Source organism: Urocitellus parryii, chromosome 7, assembly GCF_045843805.1.
Source record: "Urocitellus parryii isolate mUroPar1 chromosome 7, mUroPar1.hap1, whole genome shotgun sequence".
NCBI lineage: Eukaryota > Metazoa > Chordata > Mammalia > Rodentia > Sciuridae > Urocitellus > Urocitellus parryii.
The window spans coordinates 140,638,173-140,662,946 of NC_135537.1; the positions used below are offsets into that span (position 1 = coordinate 140,638,173).

The following is a 24,774-nucleotide window of genomic DNA, read 5'->3' on the forward strand; positions in this document are numbered from 1 at the left end:
GCTGGGAAGGCCCTGGAACGGCAGCACTTTTGAGCCTCATGAGCTGGATTCTGTGTTGCCCCAATGAGGACAAATTTTTCCTCTTCCATCCAGAACACAATAGCCTACTTCATTATCTGGGTAAAGAGAAGTTGAGACAATTAGACGAGAACATTCTTGTCTCTATCAAGTACTTCACTCTTACGCATATTTTACTCACTTTTGTAATCCCAACATTGTGCCCAATAGTCACTAACTTGAAGTACAACTTTTTTTAAATTTTTACTACCAGGGATGAACCCATGGGCTTTTAACATTGATCCCCAGCTTGCTTTTTTTTTTTTTTTTTTTAATTTGAGACAGGGTCTCACTAAATTGCTTAGGGTCTTGTTAAACTGCTGAGGCTAGCCTCAAACTTGCTACCCTCCTGCCTCAGCCTCCTAAGTTGTTAGGATTACAGGGTGTACCACTGCACCTGACCCTGAAATATATCTTTATAGGAATAAAATTACTTTAAAAAACCAAGCAGACACTCTGTGTACTAAAATTACTTTATTACAGTTGATTTTTAAACATTTCCTTTGCTATGATACAAAGGATACTTACAAACAAAATATTACATATGACCTTGTTTTCGCTCTTATGTTCTGACAACTTGGTAACAGCTTTAAATGCACAATCTATACAATTAATACAGGTTATATATGAACTATAAGGTATGCTGAACCAGAAGAATACTGACAATGTACTGTACAATAAGCCTTACCAGTTAGTGCTGTGGACCATTTCTATCAAAAGGAAAATGCACATCTGTACAGTCACCTTTACCAGCTGGTGCTGACAGTGAGGGAGAGGCTTCTTCTCCATTGCAACCCTTGATAAGCCTCCACTGTGGGCATCTGTTTGGTCCAAAAATTGAGAGGACTGTGAATATTCAAAATTAGTCATCGGTAAAGTGGTAGAACATCACCACACTTTCAACATAATAAACTCTCACCAAAAAATCAGTCCCAGTTTTAAAAGACCACAAGTCCTTTGTCCACTATGAAAACCCTACAGGCTCAAGGGCTTTGGGAGATGAGAAGATGAAGGCTGCCAAAAAAGGAGGCAAGAAACCAAGCCAAAATCTAGGTCTTGCAAAATCATCATTTTTCCCTTCACCAAAGGGAACTAGAAATGTACAAATTCATTGATGAACCTCAATGATAACTTATCAGTTAGCTGATAACCCTCATTTTATCTGGACCCCTGACTTGTGGGAATAACTGAAATAGAATGGATAATAGATACCACTTTTAGAAAAGAACATCTTGCTTAGTTAAAACATTCCCTTTTAGCCACCAAAGCTGGTCCTGGGCTATGACAGGTGTGCATTCATCTCTCAATGGTCTACTCAGAAATGATAAGGTTACAGCTTTTTTTCTTTTTCTTTCTTTTTTTTTTTTTTAAATAAAAAGGCAATTGACTGAAGCATTTTCTTTTTTTTTTTTTTAGGTAAATAGCAAAAATAAAAATAAAAACCAACCCTGGCATTTGCACAAATAATGCAAATGGGGTGATATGGCCTTTAAGGAAGGGGTTAGTAGAAAGTAAGAGAGATGTGAAGAAAATCCAGAGAAAATGATGTATTAATTTCTTTCTCTTTAAAAATTTCTACATGTGCAAAAAAATCATGCTGTTTAAGGAAAACAAAGGGAAATGAGAACATAAAACTAAAAATATAAATAATGTTTGAATGACTGACAAAAGCAGAAACCAACCTGGGTTACAAAAAGGATTATACATTCAAGATGCTCTTAAACCCAGTGGGATAACTTATGTTAAAACTGTGTTAATAGTTATGTTAAAAATCTCAAGTTTGTTTTTAAATCTTCACAATACAAGCAAAGCTGTTTTAAAATATACACTATACATATTTCTCATAGTCTCTCCAACCTCATGAATGTGCATTAGGCTTTTTCATATACTAAAACAAGGGGGTTCTGAAAGCTAAATTGCTCATAGTAACCCATCCATTATTTAAATGTTGAAGGTTTTAAGTGGGTTAAAAACTTTAGCAGACTTACATAAATAGGATTTAGCAACACAAGTGTTAATTTAAAAAACTCTAAAGCATTTACAAATAATCTGGTTGAATAGTCCGGGGAAGTTATGTGCACTATACTTTAAAATGTTATTTACATCAGACCATCACTTTTGTAAAAATTTCCCTATAAAGCTAAAAAAAAAAATAGGAGAATTAACCTGTTCTAACCTAGCAAAGAAGGATCATAAAAGGAAAGGTAAAGTAAAAACAAAATAACTATCTCTTAATAGAAACCCCACACATCCCTCTTCAGTTGGATTTCACTCTATGAAACCACTTGTTACTCCTATAGGCTCATATATCAAGTGTCAAGATAATGTGGTAAAAGACCTTGTCAGACAAATTACTGGCCTCAAGTGGACTTCTTGTTTTTTTGTTTTTTGAAATGTTTTCCCACCTTGTGTCTCCAGCTTGGATTGTTTTGGGACTCGTGCAATTAATTGGAGGGGCACTCTTTGTAGGCACAGTTCCCATTTTATGTGGAATAAAAGGCAGAAAATGTGCTAGGAAGAAAGGGTGGTGGTTTCTCTGGTAGTGTGAAATGCAAAGGAAGGACAACAGCACATTTGGAATGGGCACCAAATAACAGCTGTCTGGCAATATACTAGGGGCAGCCAACATTTTGATAAACTAAACATACCTGTTTAACATTCCCCAAAAGGGTTAGAAATGTTCCAATACCCCCTAGGTATTTTGATATGTGCCAAACTGTCACAATAGCTAGGAACTGCAAACAGTTGGCAGCTGCATCCTTTTTAATTACATAATTCACTCCATGACCATGTGCAATTTATACTAACAATAATGTTCATGCCTAGGCAATGTATTTGAGGGCTAAGAAAAAGCAAAAATGTGCCACTGATAGAAACCTATTCCCATATAACTGGTCTTCATGCTTTCAAGTGGCTCTAATATACCTTGGATACTAAGCCAAGCCATGCAAAAGCAAAGAGTACACACTTTTCATTAACACTGGTATCTCATTTCTAAACCACTGACTTCAAAGTTGCTGTAGAAACATAACACAAGTACTGAAAGCATACATTCGAGGGTTCATGGATTTTTAAAAAAATGCATTTCCCTCATCTATATTCACCAGTCTTTAATACCTTGGCTACAAAGCATATCAGAAAAAGGGAAGTTAAGTGGGGGTAATGTCTAAGGAACATATGTAATTCTGGAAATAGGAAAAGTGTTCCAGAAATGGGATGAATGTGCCAGCAATAAGTATAGTTCGTTTCATTTGAAAATTCAGTTAAGGAGCCCGTAAACAGTCCCAAACCATAATGTTATCACCTGTGTAATTTACATAAACATTAACACACTTGCACTTTATAGACAAGACACACTCTGTAAACATGGCCACTGGGGGAGGGAGGCTCCCTACCTTACTCATGATTGAGAACATGTAATCATTATATTAAATAAAATTACTTAAATTTCAAAAGATTTCAAACCTGACCAATAATTAAGCTTCATTTCCCCCATGTTTAACAACATTTAAGCATTTATTCTAAAAATGTCACCTAGGATGGTTTCAGGGTTAGATGCTAGAACCACAACTGGCAATGACAGCAACTCCTTTCTAGCTGGCACAGACCTATAACTTTAGTACAAAACCAAAAGGATAAAAAATAAAAAATAAAAAAAAATACAGAAACTAGGTCAATTTGTTAGCTACATATTTACAGCTACTTACATGATTTTCCACTCACAATTGCTAAAAACTATGAGTGAAAGGAAACTGTGCAGGTTGAATTACCCGTACTTTGAGGGGAATTCTCGGGCATCAAGATACCCTTTTTCATTCATTCGGAAGTCTCACCCTTACTTCACTTTTTCATGGCAACTACCTACAGATGTTCAGATTAGTACTGTCCAGTGGGCATTCTTCAGTTTGAGAAGATTAACCCTTTTCTCTACTTAAAGAAGAACCCTTTGCATAATTAAAAACAAAGAGTACAAACAGACACACACACGCAAATCTCTGAAATTTCAAAAAGTCTGGATCACTGGGAAACAATTAACAGTGATGGTGACAAAGCACATGGCTCCCTAGTTTTAGTTCTCTGCCTCTTTTTTAAAAAATATATCTATCTTCGGGTGGGTGGGAAGTGCAAGTTTAAGAAACTCACAACAGGCAAATAAGGTGCATAATTTATATATTTGTTATGATCTGAAGAGTACCATTAGGCCAAATAGGTTCTATTCCCTTGTAAAAGTGAAATTTTGGAAATCTGAATATAAACAAAGAAGGGAAAAAAAAATCAATACAACTTTAAAGAGGGCTACCAAAACTCAGTAGAAAATACAAATGCACAAAAGAGGAAGAGTTCTCAGCTTCACTTTTTTCTAGACAGTGTTTAATAAAACTTACTTCTTTACAAATTAATAGTCATTTCAAATGCAGATCCACTGTAGTGATTGCATAAAAGTGCAGCTAACATAACCAGACACAGCAAAACAGACTTCAATCAGTAGTCCTTGCATTTAAAAGGCAAGTATGCTAAATGAACAGCACACTCTTCATCCTTTACAGAATCTGAGGATGGGAAATTTCCAGTTCTTAACAATTAAGAATGAACATGTGCCTTTTAAAAGGCAATGCTATACCTAGGTGGGAATAGTATCATGTCTGATGGGGGAGAACAAAATGGAGAATTTCTCTTCAATAATGATCTATATTTTGGTAAGCAGCTCAAAGATGACAGCCCAAATACTGGCTTTATTCCTTAAAGAAGGCTCTAAAAAATGAGAATCTCTTCTTCCATCATTATAGGAGATTCACACTTACACACCTTAAATAAATTATTTTCCGACTGAATACACACTAGGACACTTCACATTTTGAGCATACGACAAAATGCAGAACTGTATAAACCTCCAAGGGTGCTGTGTTGGGCCAAATCTCTGCTTGAATAGTCGTGGCTCAGAAGGGGTGGAAGGTGCACAAAGAACTTACTATTAGCAAGCAAGAAGAGGCAGCTAAAAGGAGAAAATCCCTCACACCATATCCTTCTCTCCCAGTGGCCATTTCCTGTTGATTTTATGCTTTAGGAGTACCTTAGATGCTTTCGTAGTAATTCCTTTTTTGGCTGTTTTGATCCTCAATAAAATATATAACTGCTACTATTAATGGAGTTAAAAAAAAAGGAAGAGGATCAATAGTATCACAACTAAGAAATATATGCAAAAAAGTACATAAAGACTCTGTGACTTATTGGTTCTTTTTATCATCTTTGCAGAGGAATCACCACCAGTGTTCTTCCTTTTCACAGTTCATTTCTCTCTGCATCATTTACCTTTTTATTGTATCATAACATAAACTCAAAGAAACACTAGCTGGCCCTTTCCCCAGAACAATTTTACTGCATTGCAATTTATGGGTCCATATTTTACTTAAGTTTCTCTCCACTCACACAAGTGCTAAGAGGGGATTAAAAAGGAGAAGACTGCACAAATTGTCATCTTCTCATAAATATCAACCCAGAGTACACATTCTTTAAAACACATGCATTCTGGCCATAACTGAGGACTGAAATAACAAAAGCAAACAAACAACAGCAACAACAACAAACAGAACCTTAAGTGCCCTGATGGAAATGTACGGTATGAGTTACATCCATCCATTTATACACACATATAGACACTCATATGTATATACAATATATACATACACATGATAATAGCTATACCAAAAATGTGCACATTTAACACAGTTTTTAAAAGCCAGTAGATCATGGTATAATACAATTTATTTCCACTAGTGAATGGCACAAATGGAGAAATGCAAAGGAGGTGTTTCAAGTACAATAAAGTCATTTTTCACAGGTGAAAATAAACAGTATTATTCCAGTGTCTAACACAATGAATTCTATAAAAGTTTAAAATGCCAGACATTTAGTACTTACAGAAGCAGAAAGTCTGCCTTATGGTTTGAAAAAGACACAGAGTTTTCAATTTTTGAAAAGGCAGTGAGGAAAAAGTGGTGGAAGTGGGAGGGGAGTGTCCAGGACAGTTTTTTAGTGTTTTGAATGATGTTTATATGATGTCCAGTCAAAAATCATAATGACTATGCCAAGAAGTTCAATTTAATAATTCCTTGACTTAGGGTACTTAGCATATTACACCTGTGGGTATGACTTCAAATGTAGGACTATGTGCCTCAAAAGAATGGCAGCTCTTAATAAAAATATAAACATTTTTTAGCTAACATTATCTACATAATGAAAATGCTTTCAGATACTCTAATTTGGGGTTAGAATTGAGTTTAAAAGGGAAGAAAAAAATATGTGCAAAGGGGAGGGAACCTAATTAGGAATAAAATGTTTCAAGGTATATGAGGCTTTGCATTTTTAAAATGCTAGCCCAAAAAAGGGAGAAGGTGAACACAAGAAGACTTTCACTGCCAGGCTCTGGATACCAGATATAGCATTTACAACCTCTGATATGCTACATAAATTTCCCATATTTAAAATTTTCTTAAACACACACACACACGCACACACACATGTATATATAAGTGAACAGCAATACCAGGGAGGAGGTAGTGTTAATTTGATCAAATGTTGACATTTGCACACTGATTCAGAAAGTGCTTGCTCTTTCCTTAGGTTAGCTCATCAAAACCATTCAAATTTTCCTGTTACCAGTTTCACTATGTGATGATTCCTATCGTGTATGAGATTCCTCACAAGTTAGATCTCATAAACATAAATGAACCAATTTGAATCATTTTTGCAGACTACATATTTTAATTAAGATTAGTTTAATGGCATAATCCAGGTATAGTCATAACCTACATATAAACTGGTTGCCATACAATTAAATTACATACAAAGCCCTTCAGGATAGACACTTGGGAGTCAATATTCAATCACACTTTTATAAAAGTACATATGATCTCAATGAACTTAAGTGACTCAATTTGACTATTTGAAGTTCACAACTGGACTTTAAAATGTATTACTGGTAGTATTTTAGGTTTAAAAGAATTTTGTATGCAAATCTGATCTGCTTTCCTATTCTATCTCTGCAGTAGTAGAGAAGGGCCATATCTAAGAAGGGTGCGTTTAAAGGTATTCTATATTTTGGGGCATTTTGTTAAATTCTGAATCTCTTATTATTTTCCTCCAAATAGGAAGATTTCTCTGCTTGCTTGAAAGACCTTATAATATCTGAATGGAAAAAAGAACATCAAGACTAAAAGTCCTTTTCATTAGATGGAGCAAGTACACATATTTATCTAAAAACTGGTGATCTGGAGCATAGCGAAGAGGACAATGTGTCCGTGCACTACTTAAAGCACTGTCTAGAAGTGTGTGTGAACTCCACTGTGATTTGATTTTTAAAAGATTTATATAAAAATATTAATTTTTCGTCTTGTTCACCTTCAAATCAGTGTCAGAAATTCCTAAAGGGGGGATTCTTGGAGACTCGACTGACATACCCAGGGAAGACTTAAAATTTGAGAAAATCAAGACTTTAGTGACATATTACAATTTGGTCACTAGTTTGGTCTAGGTGAAGAGTTTTATTTTGAGGGACGTGTAGAGTTCTACCTTGGAGCCCTCTGACTACATGAAAAGCAGGATGCAGAGTTAGCAGCAAGTCTTTCAAGATAACTGGGGAGCGGGCAGGACATCAACTTGTAAGAAACTCTGATCTGTCACAGAAAGGACATTTTTTTTTTCTTCAAGTCATATTCACAGCTCCCCACCCACTTCCAACTCAACTTCCATACAAGCAGTGGAATACCAAGTAACATCTGACTTTCAACATTGGGTTGATCCTTCATTGTAAAATAAAACAAAACACAAAACAAAACAAAAAACATGACCCCCAACTCCCCGAAAAAAAAAAAAAAAAAAAGTTAGCTTTTGTCAAGAGATTCCCTGACCACTATAACTTACTTTTATTTATTTATTTGTTGTTGTTTTTTTTTTTTTTTTTCATTTAGCAAACCTCCTAGTTCCTTTTCAGTAGTATTTCAGCTCTGAGGCTTGAGACTTCTGGAAGTGGTGTTTCCTATTGTGTGATGTTAACATGATCCAAAATGATTACTAAGTCTCAATGAACTAGAAGTTTGTAAAGTACTACAGCAACAAAAACAGCAATTAAAAAATAAGAGGACCTGCATATGCAGCAAAATCTACAGTGGTGATGAGGATTAGTCAGCAGCTGGTAGTCATTGGCTCAGTGACTCCTGGATCACTATGGCAACTAAACATTTAAATAATCGACTAATCTACTTGTAAACAGGAAATCCCATAAGCCAAAAGGGAATAATCAAATTCTGTCTATGTAGTGTGATGAGTATTCCAATAGATGGCAGTTTGCAAATATGGCATCATTCAAATACCTCTGGCATTTGATTTGTATTGGCTATGTTTTTGTTTTTGCACAAAGTAAAAGTACTGTTTGGGGTCTTAAAACTTACAGAGCTTAGCTAGGATGAGATATCACAGTACAAGCAACAAAATGTCAGGATATACAGGCTTCATCTCCTTACTAGGTTGCTCGACATACCTATCAGATGAACTTTCTAGGAACTGTCTCACCCCTTTGAAGGCTCACAGGTTTATTAATGCATTCCTCACACAACTTGTAATTTCTTTAAGCAACCCCATCTTACTGTGACACAAAGAAGGCACAACTGAATGAACAAAAATCATTGACAAATTTATGAAGCTTTCAGAAAAAGAAGTAAGTTATTTTCTACCATCTGAAATGATCAATATAATCCCTTAGTGTTTGTGGATTTCTGCTTTTTTACTCCAAATCAGGCTGAGAAGTCAAACCAATCTAACAAAAAAAAAATTCCTTGGTGGGGGTTGCAGGTGTGTTCCAATAATACCTTGTTTCAGCATAGGCTGCCTGCTGTCAGTGGCTCATAAGAATTCGAAGAACACTTCAGATCTTCTCAAAAACTCTTAGGATATGGATACCCTCAAGTGATGACTCAAGCCACTTTGCTGCATTTTATTTCTGCAGTGTTCAGAAAATACCCCCTCTATCTAGCCAATTTCTTTTTACTACATGCATGAGATATTTAATATCAATTACCCTTTTCAAAATTTGCCCAAAAATTAAAAAAAAAAAAAACAAACAAAAAAACACACACACAGTAACACAAAAAACCCGGCAGCCAAATACTATGACGTCCCAATTAGTAAACACAAAACAGAATGCTTTACAAAAATGAATAAAATATACCATATGCACTCAGCTCCCACACTGTAGTACCCAAGTAAGGAGACTGCTGTGACGATGTCTGTAGGCAGTTTCTTTTGGCAGACAGCTCCAGAGGAATTGCCACTCTCAATTATTAAGTTATGTATAAGACATGTGTGACCCATTGGATATTTGTGAAGTGACACTCGTGCTTCTGCTCATGCCCTGCTCCGTCCGTCCCCCAGAAGCTGTCCGCCTCAGAGCCTGGGGGCTATTGCGGACTCCCATACTGCTACCTCGGGGTACCCCTTGCATTGGACCCGAGGGGTGACCCCATGGCTGGGGTCCACCTTGCATTGGATGGCCCCAAGCTTGTGGTGGGCCACCCATGGGATGACCCCAGTGAGGTCCTGGACCCCCAGTAGGATTGTGAGACCAACCAGATGCTCCCGGGTAGCTGTGGCTGAATGCCTCAGGGGAGAGGTTAGAAAGGACCATGTTACTAAAACCTAGTCTCATGCTTTCAGAGTCAAAAGCTTCAATTTCTCTTGCTTGACGCTCCAGCAGGCTCCGTATTCGTTCTGTTCGTTCATTCTGCAAAGCCAACATTTCTTCTTCAATCTGTTGGGGAATTAGGAGAGAGAAGCAAAAATAAAGCAATTTATTTTTTAAAAATCTAAGAAAGCAATTAAGTATTCAGCTTAAAAGAAGCTATTTTATTGATACATATTTATAATTTCAAGATGTACTATAAAATAATTCATAATTGTTATTTCTAAACATGTAAAATCAAGTTCTTAAAAACAAAAGCAATAACCTCTATTGAAATAATAAATTAAGACAATTATCATGGATGGTTGCTAAATCCATCAGGTAAGAAGCTGTTGGAAAATGCAAATGAGTGAGAGGAAATCAGCTTTATCAGATACCAAAATGTCACTCTAATAAATAAAATAAATATTGGTGTAGGAATAGATTGGTGAAACAGAATCAGAATGAATTCAGATCCTACTTAGGTTTTTAAGCCAGAACAGGGCTATAACTCAGTGGTAGAGAACTCAGCTAACACTCATGAGGCCCTGAGTAGTTCAATCCCCACAAGACAGAGAAAGAGAGAGGATGGAGGGAGGGGGGAGGGAGGGAGGCAGAGGGAGAGGGAGAAGGAGAGGGAGAAGGAGAGGGAGAAGGAAAGGGAGAAGGAGAGAGAGAGAGAGAGAGAGAGAGACAAAAACAGACACAGACAGACACAGACAGACACACACACACACACACACACACACACACACACACACCCATACCCATATGCAGAACAAAACATTAGTTAATTCAGTGGAGATAAGACAAAAATAAATAATACAGGAAAACTGGCCAACCATCTAGAGGGCAATAAAAATGGAACCCCATTTTAATGTCATATACAAAAGTACATTCCAGATGGAACCAACCCTTAAACGAAAAACAAAAAACTATGATAATCTCATAAAAAGTTAAGAGACTATGTACAATAAATCAATAGTGGCTGTGTGACCATCATAATTCATTATGGAAAATTGGAAAGTATTATAAATAAGTAAATAATTTATATAGAAAAATATATAATAAAGTCCAGTTTTTAAAAGTTGAAGGAAGATGAGTGTGGTGCTACATGCCTGTAATTTCAGTGGCTTAGGAGGCTGAGGCCCTAAGCAACTTAGCAAGACCCCATCTCAAAATATAAATAAACAAACAAACAAACAAACAAACAAATAAATAAATAGGGCTGGGGGTGTGGCTCAGTGGTGAAGTGTCCTTGGGTTCAATACCTGGTACCCAAAAAAAAAAAAAAAAAACCAAGAAAAAAAAAAGGTTGAAGGAGAACTTCTATTGGATGACTGGATTGACAACACTTGAATCTACCAACTAATATTAATATTACCTTAAAGTGGGATAACACATTATAAATGTCTTAATGTAACGCAAAAGGAAGTACACAGTAACCCTTATGAAATATCCTCGCAAAAAAACTGAAAGAAAAAAAAAAACTGAACCTAAATACAATCATGCTTCTGGATCTAACTATCAGTTTGTAGAAAAATATTATAGAAAATAGCAAGTAGAAGAGAGGAAAATATAAATGACACCATGATGATATAATCAGCCAAACCCAGAATTTAGACATTTCTATAGTGCATGATTCAACTCATAATTAAAATAAGGTAAAGGGTACTGATAGACGAGAAAGCTTAAAAGGCAATTAGCCAAATGTATGGACCTTGTTTGGGCTTCAATCCAAATAAACCAACTGTAAAGAGTATTGCTTTGCCTTGCACAGTGTAACCTCAGCAACTTGGGAGGCTAAGGCAGGAGGATCACAGTATCAAGGCCAGTCTCAGCAACTCAGCAAGGCCCTCAGCAACTTAGACCCTGTCTCAAAATTTAAAAAAGGGTTGGGGATGTGGCTCAGTGGTAAAGCACCTCAGGGTCCAATCCCCAATACCGAGGGGGCAGGGGACTTTTTTGAGATAATAGGGGAAATTTAGATGTGAACTACAAAGTTATTAATTTTGTTAGATATAACAATGTAATTATGGTTATTAACTGTAATTAATGTGATTTCAAAGTCCTATCCATATTTTCAATAGTCATTGTTCTCTACAGAAATCTAGCTGAACAAATATGTTTAGTTTTTTATACATCAAGTTTATAAAAGTGCCCTTTAAAAAATACACTTCTTTTACATAGAAAGCACATACAAGATTGCAATAGAATATAATAACACATAAGAGATTTATAGATATAGGATGAAATCATTTACATTATATGGAAGTGTTAAGGGGCAAAGAAATCTCAAAAAAAGATGGTTTATATACTGGATTGTAAAGGAACAATAGAAGTTGACCAGATGCACAAGGCAGGAAAAGATATTTTTTAACACAGGAAAGGTGGAAAGGCATGGAGAAATAATAAGTGGTGTCTGGGAATGTATAAACACGCCAGAATGCACTGGAGTAAGAAGAGTTTAAGAATTAAGCTGGGCACAGTAACAAGCACATCTGCAATCCCAGCAACTCGGGAGGCTAAGGCAAGAAGACTATATATTTGAGGCAAGCTTGGGCAAATTAGGGAGACCCTGTTTCAGAAAGGGGAAACAAAAAAATTCCAGTACCCCCAAAAAATAAATAGGTAAAAATAAGAGTTTTAAGAATTTAAAACTGGGATTTAAATTTAAATTTGGGATTGTGGCTCAGTGGTAGAGTACTCGCCTAGCACACATGAGGCACTGGGTTTGATCCTCAGAACCACATAAAAATAAAATAAAGATACTGTATTAATCTAAAAAACTAATAAATAAATAAATAAACAAATAAATAAGAATTTGTATTCTAGGGCTGGGGTTGTGGCTCAGTGGCTCAGTGGTAGAGTGCTTGTATAGCACGTGTGAGGCACTGGGTTCGATACTCAGCCCCACATATAAAATAAACAAACAAACAAAGGTATTGTGTCCATATATAACAATTTTTTTTTTTAAATAAAAAGGGGTTGGGGCCATAGTTCAGTGGCAGAGACTTTGCCTAGCATGTGTGAGGCACTGGGTTTGATCCTCAGAACCACATAAAAATAAACAAATAAAGGCATTCTGTCTATTTTACAACTACAAAAAGTAAAAAAGTAAATTTAAAAAAATTTGTATTCTAAGTGTAAAAATGTTAATAAAATAGGTTTAGAAAAGCATTTTATATGAAAGTTGAAGGAGGACACAGATTAAACATGATTTCTTCTGAGAGAGATTAAATTGTTAAATGTGGTAATTTCTCAGTGGTAGAATGAAGGACAAATTTTAAGTTCTTTTTATGCTTCTCAATATTTTCCAAGTTTAACAAAATATGTAGAACTGGGGATGTAGCTCACAGACTACTTTTCCCAGTTCAACCTTGGTACCCCCCACTTCTACACAAGTATCTGTAAAATAATTTTCCCATTATTTTAATATTTCTATAAAATACCCAATTCATACAGAATTAAATTTACACATCTTTAAGGATTCAGTTTTTCTTTTAAAAAAAAACGTAAAAAATTCATTCACTAAAATATTTATCTTAATTCAAGATGTAATAAATGATGAGAATGTGGTAGGCATATAAATGAACTGAATTTCTACATATATTTGAAGGGAACTCATGATAAAATAATAAAACCAATGAAACAGAATAGAAGAACACAGAGACAAATCCACATATCTACAATCATCTGATCCTTAACAAATATACCAAAAACATTCACTCGAGAAAAGACAGGCTTTTGAACCAGTGGTGCTGGGAAAACTGGTTATCCATACATAGAAGAATGAAAGTAGACTCTTATCTCTCACCCTGCACAAAAATCAATGCAAAATGGATCAAAGACATAGGAATTAGACCAGAAACTATGCAAGCCCTAGAAGATAACGTAGGGCCAACACTCCAGCATAAAGGCACAGGCAACAACTTTCAGTAGGACTCCTAACACTCAGGAAGCAATGCCAAGTGTTAATAAATGGGATGACATTAAATTAAAAAGCTTCTGCACAGCAAAGGAAATAATTGGGAATGTGAAGAGAGAACTTACAGAATGGGAGAAAATCTTTGCTACTATTCTTCTGCCAAATTAATATCCAGAATATATAAAGAATGCAAAACAATAACCCCCTCCCCAAATAACCCAACTAATAAATGGGTAAATGAATTAAACAACATTTCTCAAAAGAAAAAATACAAATGGCCAATAAATATATGAAAAAATATTCCAATCATTAGCAATTAGGGAAATGCAAATCAAAACCATACTGAGATTTCATCTTACAACAGTCAGAATACCAGCCATCAAAAACAAACAATAATAAATACTGAAGAGGATGTGGAGAAAAGGGAACACTTTTACACTGTTGAAATGATTGTAAATTAGTACAAGCACTATGGAAATCAATATAGAGGTTCCTCAAAATACTAGATATGCATTAAATAGAACACTAATCTTTAGAGTATATAAAGAACTCAAAAAGATAAACACCCAAAAAACCAATAACCCAATCAATAAATGGGCCAAGGAACTGAATATACTTCTCAGAAGATGATACACAATCAACAAATATATGAAAAAATGTTCAACATCTCTAGCAACTAGAGAAATGCAAACCAAAACTAATCTAAGATTTCATCTCACTCCAGTTAGAATGGCAGCTATTAAGAATACAAACAACAATAAGTGTTGGTGAGGATGTGGGGAAAAAGGCACACTCATACATTGCTGGTGGGACTGCAAACTGGTGCAGCCAATACGGAAAGCAGTATGGAAATTCCTTGAAAACTGGGAATGGAACACCATTTGACCCAGCTATCCCATTCCTCAGTCTATTCCCAAAGGACTTAAAAACAGCATACTACAGGGACACAGCCACATCAAAGTTTATAGCAGCACAATTCACAACAGCTAAACTGTGGAACTAACCTATATGTCCTTCAGTAGATGAATGGATAAAGAGAATGTGGTATATATACACAATGGAATATTACTCAGCAACAAAAAAGAATAAAATCATGGCATTTGCAGGTTGATGAATGGACGTGGAGGATATAATGCTAAGAAGTTGTCCAGTCCCAAAAAACCAAATGCTGAATGTTTTCTCTGATATAAGAGGCTGATTCATAGTGGAGTTGGGAGAGGGAACATGGGAGGATTAGATGAACTCTAGATAGGGCAAAGTCGTGGAAGGGGTAAAAAAGACAGTGGAATGAGATGGACATCATTACCCTAAGTACATGTATGAATACATGAAAGATGTGAATATACTTTATATACAACCAGAGATATGAAAAATTGTGCTCTACATGTGTAATATGAATTGTCATGTATTCTGCTGTCATAGATAACAAAGTAGAATAAAAAATAAATTAAAAAAAAGACTAGGTATAGAACCACCATATGACCCAGCTACATCACTCCTCAGTATTTATCCTCAAGAATTAAAATCATTATACTATAGTGATACAGGCATATTCATGTTTATAGCAGCACAATTCAAAATAGCCAAACTATGTGAAACCAGCCTAAGTGTAAATCAATAGATGAATGGATAGAGAAAATGTGATATACATACACAATAGAGTTTTACTGAGCCATAAAGAAAAATGAAATTGAGACCATTATGTTAAGGGAAATAACCCAAATTCAGAAGGTCAGGGGAGGGGTGGGGAGGGCAGGGATCTCATGAAATTCAAAGGTAGATCAGTAGAAGAAAGGCATGGGAATAGAGGAGAGGGAAGAAGTGCTGGGGAGTGATACTGGCCCAGTTATTTTGTGTACATGTACAAATATATAACAACAAATCCCATCATTATGTATAACTATAATGCACCAATACAAAATGTAAAAGGAGGAAAAAATAAACAAATTAATACTTATCAATATTTCCCAGTAAGCATTGCTTCAATTTTTTATGCTGCTAAGTTTTGTCATACCTTTTTTTTCTTTTTTCTTTTTGTTGGCAATGCTGGGTGGGGATCAACCTAGGATCTTGAATATTCTAGAATTTTTTTCAACTAAATAAAATTCAAATCTAAGATTTGTGACAGGTTACTCATTATTCCTTTTAAAACATGTTATTTATTACTACAAACTAGATAAGTGGTTTTTCCTAAGCAGGTAGTTACCATAATTAAACTTCTGAGAGGCTTTCCCAACCTATCTTCTTAGAAACCAATTATGATCTTTTTGTGTGAATATTTTCATTTTCAAAAAGAAAGGTCTTGTAAGATATTCCAATTAGGGCTGGGGATATGGCTCAAGCGGTAGTGCCAGGCATGCGTGTGGCCCGGGTTCGATCCTCAGCACCACATACAAACAAAGATGTTGTGTCCGCCGAAAACTAAAAAATAAATATTAAAAAAATTCTCTCTCTCTCCCTCACACTCTCTCTTAAAAAAAATTTATATATATATAAAAGATATTCCAATTATTAATTCTTACTTAAACATTATCAACTAAGATGTTGATACTAAATAAAATACTGGGAGAAAATTAAATGAGATAATAATGATAATAAAAGGCCATCTAGCAGGGCATGGTGGTACATGTCTATAATTCCCAGCAACTCAGGAGGCTGAGTCAAGAGGACTGCAAGTTCAAGGCCAGGCTCAGCAATTTAGCAAGACCCTATCTCAAAATGAAAAAATTAAAGGAGGGGCAATTTAGCAAGACCCTATCTCAAAATGAAAAATTAAATGGTTAAATGCCCCTGGGTTAAATACCTGGTACCAAAAAACCAAAAAAAACTATACTTTGGAAATACTACCACTTTTTATTCATGTGTAAAATTCACATGGAATTTAACATTTATAATTATGTTGTTACTTAAGCCAAAAACAATGTAAATGAAGGATGAGAAAAATTGAAAATAGATTTCATATATACTGGCTGGGTGCGGTGATGCATGCCTGTAATCCTAGCAGCTCAGGGGGCTGAGGCAGGAGGTTCTCAGGTTCAAAGTCAGCCTCAGCAACTTTGAGGCACTAAGCAATTCAGTGAGACCCTGTCTCTAAATAAAATACAAAACAGGGCTGGGGATGTGGCTCAGGGGTCAAGTGCCCCTAAATTCAATCCCTGATACACCCCACCCCCCCAAAATAGATTTCACATATAGCCAAGTCTCTGTTTTTAGTATCTCAACCTAAAGAAACAATTTTTTGTTCACTTAAAGCTTAAAGTAGTCTTCAAACACAGAATTACTACATTCATTAACATTCACTCTAGGGACCATTAACATTCACTCTGGGGGGCTTTTTGGTGCTGGAGATCAAACTCAGAGCCTTTTGAAAGCTATCTTACACAGTCTTCTGCTAAGCAATAACTTCAACCCATATTTTTCAGTTTTTGTAGATAGGATTCATAGTCTTGGTGAATGTCAACTGACATCAGACTGCCATGAAATCATGTACTTCACTTGAAATGTAAACAGCCCCACAAACCAAGTAACATCTCAGAGCACTATAGATTTATCATCCTTTTGTTCTTTTCTTCTTTTAAATACTAAAGCATCTTATGTACTTTAAACCACATTAAAAAAAAAAAAAAAAAACAATCAGCTTGGCAAGGTGGCACAGGCCTTGTAATCCTAATGGAAAGCTGAGACAGGAGGATCACAGTTCAAAGTCAGCCACAGGCAAGGCGTAGCACTTAGCAATTCAGTGAGACCCTGTCTAAATAAAATACAAAATAGGGCTGGGAATGTGGCTCAGAGGTCAAGTGCCCCTGAGTTCAATCCCCAGTACCCCCCCCCAATAAGTCTAACATATTAATATAGCCACTACCAACACTACTTCAATTTAAGTACAATTTGCCTTTTTCTACTTTATTCAAATACCACAAGCAGTTTCCCATGTTAACTCTTTTTTCTTTTGGTACCAGGGATTGGATTCAGGAGCGCTTAATCACTGTACTACCCAACTCTTTATATTTTATTTAAAGACAGGGTCTTGCTAAGGTGCTCAGGGCCTCACTAAGTTGCTGAAGTTGGCTTTGAACTTGTGATTCTTCTGCCTCAGCCTCATGAGCTGCTGGGATTACAGGCATATGCCACTGGGCCCAGTTCTATGTTAATACTTTCCTGAAGGCCTTAAATGACTGAGTAAGATTTTATTTGTGGTATTGGGGATATAGCTCAGTGACAGAGCAAGTATTTATTAGCATGTGCAAGATGTACAAGGACCTAGGTTTAATCCCCAGCACTGGGGTGGGTGGGTGGGATTTTATTAGTAGCTTAGTCATATTTATTTAATTAGTTAAATTATACTCTACTTTGGAAGGCTAGATTATTATTTTTTTTTAATTTAATATTTATTTTTTAGTTTTCGGTGGACACAACATCTTTGTATGTGGTGCTGAGGATCGAACCCGGGCCGCACGCATGCCAGGGGAGCGCGCTAACGCTTGAGTCACATCCCCAGCCCAGGCTAGATTATTTTAAGTTATTACAAAATGTTACAAGTAACATATTTGCCTATTGTTTTCCTTATACTATTATTTCTTTTCCTTAGAATGCTCAGTTTTAAATTCTTAACATTTTGTGGGCTTAATATACAATTCTAAATTGCTACCCAATGTGCACTGATAATGTACAATAGTGCCACTGCACATTCATCAATGGATATTGGTATTATACTCACACTTTACTAGACTTTTCTAGCATAAGAATTTTTTCATGTATTAAAATAAGACCTTTCTGAAAAAATGCAAGTTGACCTTTAACTCTACACCACTAGGTGGAGCTAAAATTACAACCATACTTAGAATAGTACCCATATTTTTCCCACACCACCATTCCTAAAATACCATAGGGAGTTTTCCTTCAAGTGATAATTATTTTAAATATGAAAGTTGAAACCTGACAGATTTTTTTTAAGAAATATGCATTTCTCAAAGAAGCTGGTAATAAAGACAGTTGTGCCAGAGAAACAGTAACATCCTTGTACAGTTTTCATGTTATAACGTTTCCTATATCAGTTGAAAAATAAATTTAAGAGAAAAAAAGAAAAGAAAGAAAGGGGCTGGGCTAGTGGTACAAGCTCGTAATCCCAGCTATTTGGGAGGCTGAGGCAGGGAAATCAAGAGTTCAAGGCCAAGCTGGAAGCAGTAGCACAAACCTATAATCCTACACACAGCCTGGGGAGGCTGAGGCAGGAGGATCACAATTTTGAGACCAGCCTCAGCAATTTAGCAAGGTCCTAAGCAACTTAGTGAACACTGTCTCAAAATAAAAAATAAAAAAACTGGGGATATATAGCTCAGTGGTAAAGCGCCCCTGGGTTCAATCCCCAGTACCAAAAAAAAAACCCCCCAGAGTTTTCAAGGCCAGTCTCAGCAACATGGCAAGACTGTCTCAAAACCAAAATCAACCAAAAACTAACAAAAAGAGAAATAGTAACATCTTCTTTTTGTGTTTTTAAAGGGGACTGTGAGAGTGTGGCTCAGTGATATTGCACATGTCTCACATAAGTGAGGCCTAAGATTCAATCCCTAGTACCATCACCATTAACAAAAAATATATATATTTTTTAATTTAATAAAGTATTCTATTTTTATCACAAGAGCTGCAGGAAATAGAGGACAATCTACAGGCCTATGATCTACAAACAGTGACAACTTTAAGAGGACTGCTAGGCAGGTATTAACAGTGTCCAAAAGACTTGAGACTATACCAGCTGTTGGGAATTTAGAATTCTGGAACATAGCTCTGAATCCTGGGTACAACTGATATTCTACCATTTCTTATAATTTCCCAACACACACACACACACACACACACACACACACACACACACTCTCTCTCTCTCCTTGGTATCCTAAAGGATGGAAATGAATTTGGAGATTCTAGTTCTATTCTCTATATATCTGGAACATAGCTCTGAATCCTGGGTACAACTGATATTCTACCATTTCTTATAATTTCCCAACACACACACACACACACACTCTCTCTCTCTCTCTCTCTCTCTCTCTCTCTCTCTCTCTCTCCTTGGTATCCTAAAGGATGGAAATGAATTTGGAGGTTCTAGTTCTATTCTCTATATATCTGACAAAGAAAAAGTCAGAAAAAAGTAAAAGTGTACCAGAAAGTAACATTTTCAGCCTAACTTTTCACCTGTGTGGAACTGGTTTTACCTTCTGTCCCTCAGTAATCTTCCACCAATCTGTATAGTTCCGGCCAAGGATGTATGAGTAAAGTACATATTCCTGATCCTTTGTCCCTGCCTCTCCCAGGCAATTACTGCAGTTCTTTTTCTTCACTATTCAAGTCTCTCTCCAACCTCCTTAGGTAGAGCTAGGTATACAAAAGAAGTGAGGAACATGGAGCCAGAGCTGCTACTCTCACAATTCAACTAACTGCACACAACCTCAAATTCTTTCTCTAACAACTACTACTAAACTATATCCTTTGATTTTTAGAACTCATTATTTATAAGGTTCATTACTGAATTAGTAATTTTAAATAAAAGTAAAAACAAAAACCGTACCAAGGGCTCAGGGTTGTAGCTCAGTGGTAGAGCACTTGCCTAGCATGTGTAAGGCACTGGGTTCGATCTCCAGCACCACATAAAAATAAACAAATAAAATAAAGGTATTGTATCCATCTAGAACTAAAAAAAACCAAGAGCAACCAAAAAAAAAAAAATTTGTACCAAAGTAGAATTAAGGACATAAGGTATTATGAAAGAAATGTAATGTAACCTGTCAATATAAAGCACATATTTATAAAATGTTTTTGATAAAAGCACATACTAGGATAATTATCTTCCTTCTATTATTTATACCTTTTGTTCTAAGAGTGCCCTGCGGAGGGAGACCCTCTGTTCAAGCTCCCGAAGCTCTCGATCATGTTGTGCCTCAGCCTGCATCTTGATTTTGCTCTGATATGCATTCAACAGCTCCAGTTCCTGCTGCAGCTGCATCTTCAAAACCTGGCACTCTGCTTCCTGTGCTTCATCCAAACGCAGCTGAAAGCAAAAGAAAACAGATATATCCCACTGTGAGTTATCTATTCATGACTTATGGAAAGGAGAAGGAGTGATAGAAAACAGACTACTCTTTTGTATGCTATGTAATTGTTTTCTCATGTGTCCAGGAATAAACATATCTGATAAAGAAAGGCACAATAACCAATGATGGCATTATGAAGATAAAGCTATCATAAGCTATTTGAAGGGTGGTTGAATAACTACATTTTTCTTATGAAAAACCTAGAATCTGATTTGGTAATATAAAATTCAATTTCTTCCTCCCTAGTGGAAATAATATACAACAAAGGACAATCAACTATATAGGTGGCTGCTTTACAGCCCTCAAGTTACGAATGATGTTTGGGGGATACCATGGATTGAAGCCAAGGGCCATTTAGCCATTAAGCCACATCCCTAGCCCTTTTTATTTTTTGAGACAGGGTCTTGCTAAGTTGTTGATGCTGGCTTTGAATTTGCAATGCTCCTGCCTCAGCCCCCTGAGCCACCGGGATTATAGCAATGCATCATCATGCCCAGCTATGTATGATTTTTATATTCGGAAATGATTATACTTTAAGTGGTTATGTAAGTACTCACATATATCCTCAACTATGCTTCCTGGTCTGCAAAGCTTAAAATATTTATCATCTGTCCCTTTACAAAAAAATTTTCAATATATTTTATTTGCACTCAAATGTGACCATTTGGATTTCCAATATAATACTACTTTTTGCACACCAAAGCTCCTGTTGCAATCTTCTAAAGCGACTGGGCTCTGTTCCTGAATGGAGTTCATATAGAACCTCTTAAATGTTTCAGTGAGAATTCTATACAAATCATAACATTTCCAAGTAATGCTGAGAAAAGGAGGAATATGGATCACTACTACTGTTTCCCTAGCTTCAGAAGAGCTATCATTTTCAGCAGATATTTTAATTGTTGGGATTTTCTTCAGTGGTAGAAGGAAAGAGGCACTAAATTTGTTTTGCTTAAATAAAGCAAACTCACAGCCTGTGTGGAGAGCATTTCATTAATGCTGTGATCATACTGTTCAGCCAAGATGGCTAACTTGCGGGTCTGCTCCTCCTTGAGCCTTTTCAGAACAGCTTTATGCTCACTCTTTGGTGTAGTCTCCAGTAGGTGATTTCTTAATGCTTTGTACTGTCTGGTTTGGATTTTGCAGGTATCCTGAAACTGCTTTTTTATTTGGAGTTCTTTAGACTGGGAAGAAAAAAGATGGATGTATGTAAGTTTTAACATACTGCATTTGGTATATCTTGTGCATACTCAAATAAAGTCTAATAAGAGGAAAACCAGAAAGGTCAGATGCTAAGGTTGCAGGTACTTTTTGCATTTGGCTGTTTGGCCAAACTACTGGATTCTATGCATTTTCACAACAACAACAACAAATATTTTATCACAGGACTTGAAGCAATACTCATTATTTCACTAGTAAATTTAGTGATAGGAGTAAATATAAAATTACTTAAAAACTATGTATAATCATAATAAAACATAATCAAAACAAAACATAATCAAAAATTAAATTTCTTAAGAGTAATAAAAGCACTTTATTAGCAACTCAAATTTTTTTTTAAAGAGAAAGGAGGGGGGGGAGAGAGAGAGAGAGAGAGAGAGAGAGAGAGAGAGAGAGAGAGAGAGAGAGAGAGAGAGAATGAATGAATTTATTTATTTATTTTAGTTCTCGGCGGACACAACATCTTTGTTTGAATGTGGTGCTGAGGATCGAACCCGGGCCGCACACATGCCAGGCGAGCTCGCTACCGCTTGAGCACATCCCCAGCCCCTCAAATTTTCATCAGATATCTGAGACAGAAAATAAAGCATATTTATTCTGTTGGGTTTTTTTTTTAATTTTTTTTTGTAGTTGTAGACAGACAAAATGCTTTTATTTTATGTGTTTATTTTTATGTGGTGCTAAGGATCAGATCCAGTGCCTCATACATTCTAGGCAAGTACTCTGCCACTGAACTACAGCCCCAGCCCTTTATTCTGTTTTTTATCTAAAATACCTTTCCTCCAATTTCTTTTAATGACAATCTCAACTATAACTACACAGTCTATAGTAGACCATACTTCCTTTGTCCATTCTATGTATCAAACTTGAGGATGACTAGAAGTTTGTATTAGTAGCTGGTTAATATTAATAATGTTATTATAATTATCTTTTAGATATCTTAAGAGAATAAATTAAGTAGAAAGATACTTAGTAATGGTCTACTCTTGTTTTTGGAGGCGCATATTGGGGATTTAACCCAGGCATGCTTAACCACTGAGCCACAATCCTAGCTTGTTTTTATTTACCTTTTTATTTTTATTTTGGCATACCAGGGGTTGAATTCAGGGGCATTCGACCACTGAGCCATATTCCCAACCCTGTTTTTGTATTTTATTTAGAGACAGGGTCTCACTGACTTGCTTAGCACTTTGCCATTGCTGAGGCTGGCTTTGAACTTGAGGTCCTCCTGCCTCAGCCTCCTTAGCAGGCGTGTTCCACTACACCAGGGCTTTTATTTTGAGACACGGTCTCTCTAGAGTTACTTAGGACCTCACTAAATTGTTGAGGCTGGCCTCCAACTTGCAACCCTCCTGCCTCAGACTCCCAAGTTGCTGGAAACACAGGAATGTGCCACCACATTCAACTAAAAAAATTTGTTTACTGGCTGGGGCTATAGCTCAGTGGCAGAGACTTGCCTAGCATATGTGAGGCACTGGGTTCGATCCTCAGTACCACATTAAAAAAACAAATAAAGGCATGCTGTCCACCTACAACTATATTTAAAAAACTAATATAAAAGTACATTTTAAAAAAATTTGTTTATTGTTGTGCAAAGAAAATTGTAATCATTACATACTACTGCCAAATAAGGTGGGGGGAACCTCCTTAAAAGTGTTTTCTTCAATGTGAATAAGATTAATGCTTTATACCAAGAATAAACTACATCCTTCAATGTTTGATTCAAGTGAAAACAAGAAAAACATTACATTATCTCTACTCTCATAACACTGACAAAAAAGGATCATCTGGATGGCAACTGAAGAAACAGCAGAGTAGGGAGCAGGTATTTACCCCACCCATTCCATAGAAACACCCTCCCAACATACAAATCTTAGTCAACATATATACGTGCTAGATATGAAGTCTCCCCTTCTCCAGTTTAAAAGTTTTACAGAAGATTGGAAGAGGCAATCATTGAACATAAATAAACACAAACAGGACTTGGTGTTAGAAACTATAATGTAATATTCAAATTGACCTTTGAAAAGATAAACTTTAATAAAGAGGAAAATGGAGATTTTCCCCCCACCTACTAGAGTAAGACCCTGGGCTCATTTGTCATTAGATAGAAGTATCCTATTTAAAAGTCTGATTATAACTGTGAAACATTTTCTCTTCATTTGTTATGTAGCATATAAGAAAAAATATATTAGGTTTTAATACGTTCTGAAATTAAAAAGGCTCTAACAACAGGACACAGAAAGAGTCAAACAATTATTCTTTACTCAAGCCCCAGAGAAATTAGTCATATCAGATTTATTGTATAATTAGAAAAAACAAACAAACTTTTAATTTGGTTTAGTTCTGGGTGCTGCTGGCTTTAAAATCATAATTAATTTAACAGACATGTTAAATCACAGGCTATTCTATGAACTCAATTAATAAGAATGTTTTAAAATAATCCCACCAGTTTGGGGAAGCTGAGCAAAGAGGATTGTGAGTTCAAAGCCAGCCTCAGCAACTTAGTGAGGCCCTAAGCAACTTAGTGAGACCCTGTCTCAAAAAATACAAAGGTCTGGGGATGTGGTTTAGTGATTAATGCCCCTGGGTGCAATCCCCAGTATCTATCTCTCTCTCTCTCTCTCTCTCTCTCACACACACACAAAAAAGATTCATTTGATTCAATTTTCTATGCTCATTACAAGTGACAAAATTTGAAAATTTCTTAGAATTGTGAACTGTTAAGTCACAAATTTGGTAAAAGGGAATAGACAAGGTAGCTGAACAGA

The 24,774-nt window shown here is 36.0% G+C and overlaps 1 protein-coding gene across 3 annotated transcripts in view; it reads right to left on the minus strand.

Moving 5' to 3' along the window:
* Nucleotides 1-530: 530 nt before the first annotated feature.
* Taok1 (TAO kinase 1) overlaps nt 531-24,774 on the minus strand; it is a 129,741-nt gene continuing 105,497 nt past the window's right edge. For all 3 annotated transcript variants that reach the window (XM_077801163.1, XM_026388776.2, XM_026388774.2), the window contains 3 exons: nt 21,754-21,966; nt 20,560-20,742; nt 531-9,859 (listed from right to left, as the gene is read on the minus strand). In XM_077801163.1, coding sequence (XP_077657289.1) covers nt 9,398-9,859; nt 20,560-20,742; nt 21,754-21,966 — 858 coding nt within the window. In that variant the 3' untranslated portion in view covers nt 531-9,397. The remainder of the gene's footprint in view (nt 9,860-20,559; nt 20,743-21,753; nt 21,967-24,774) is intronic.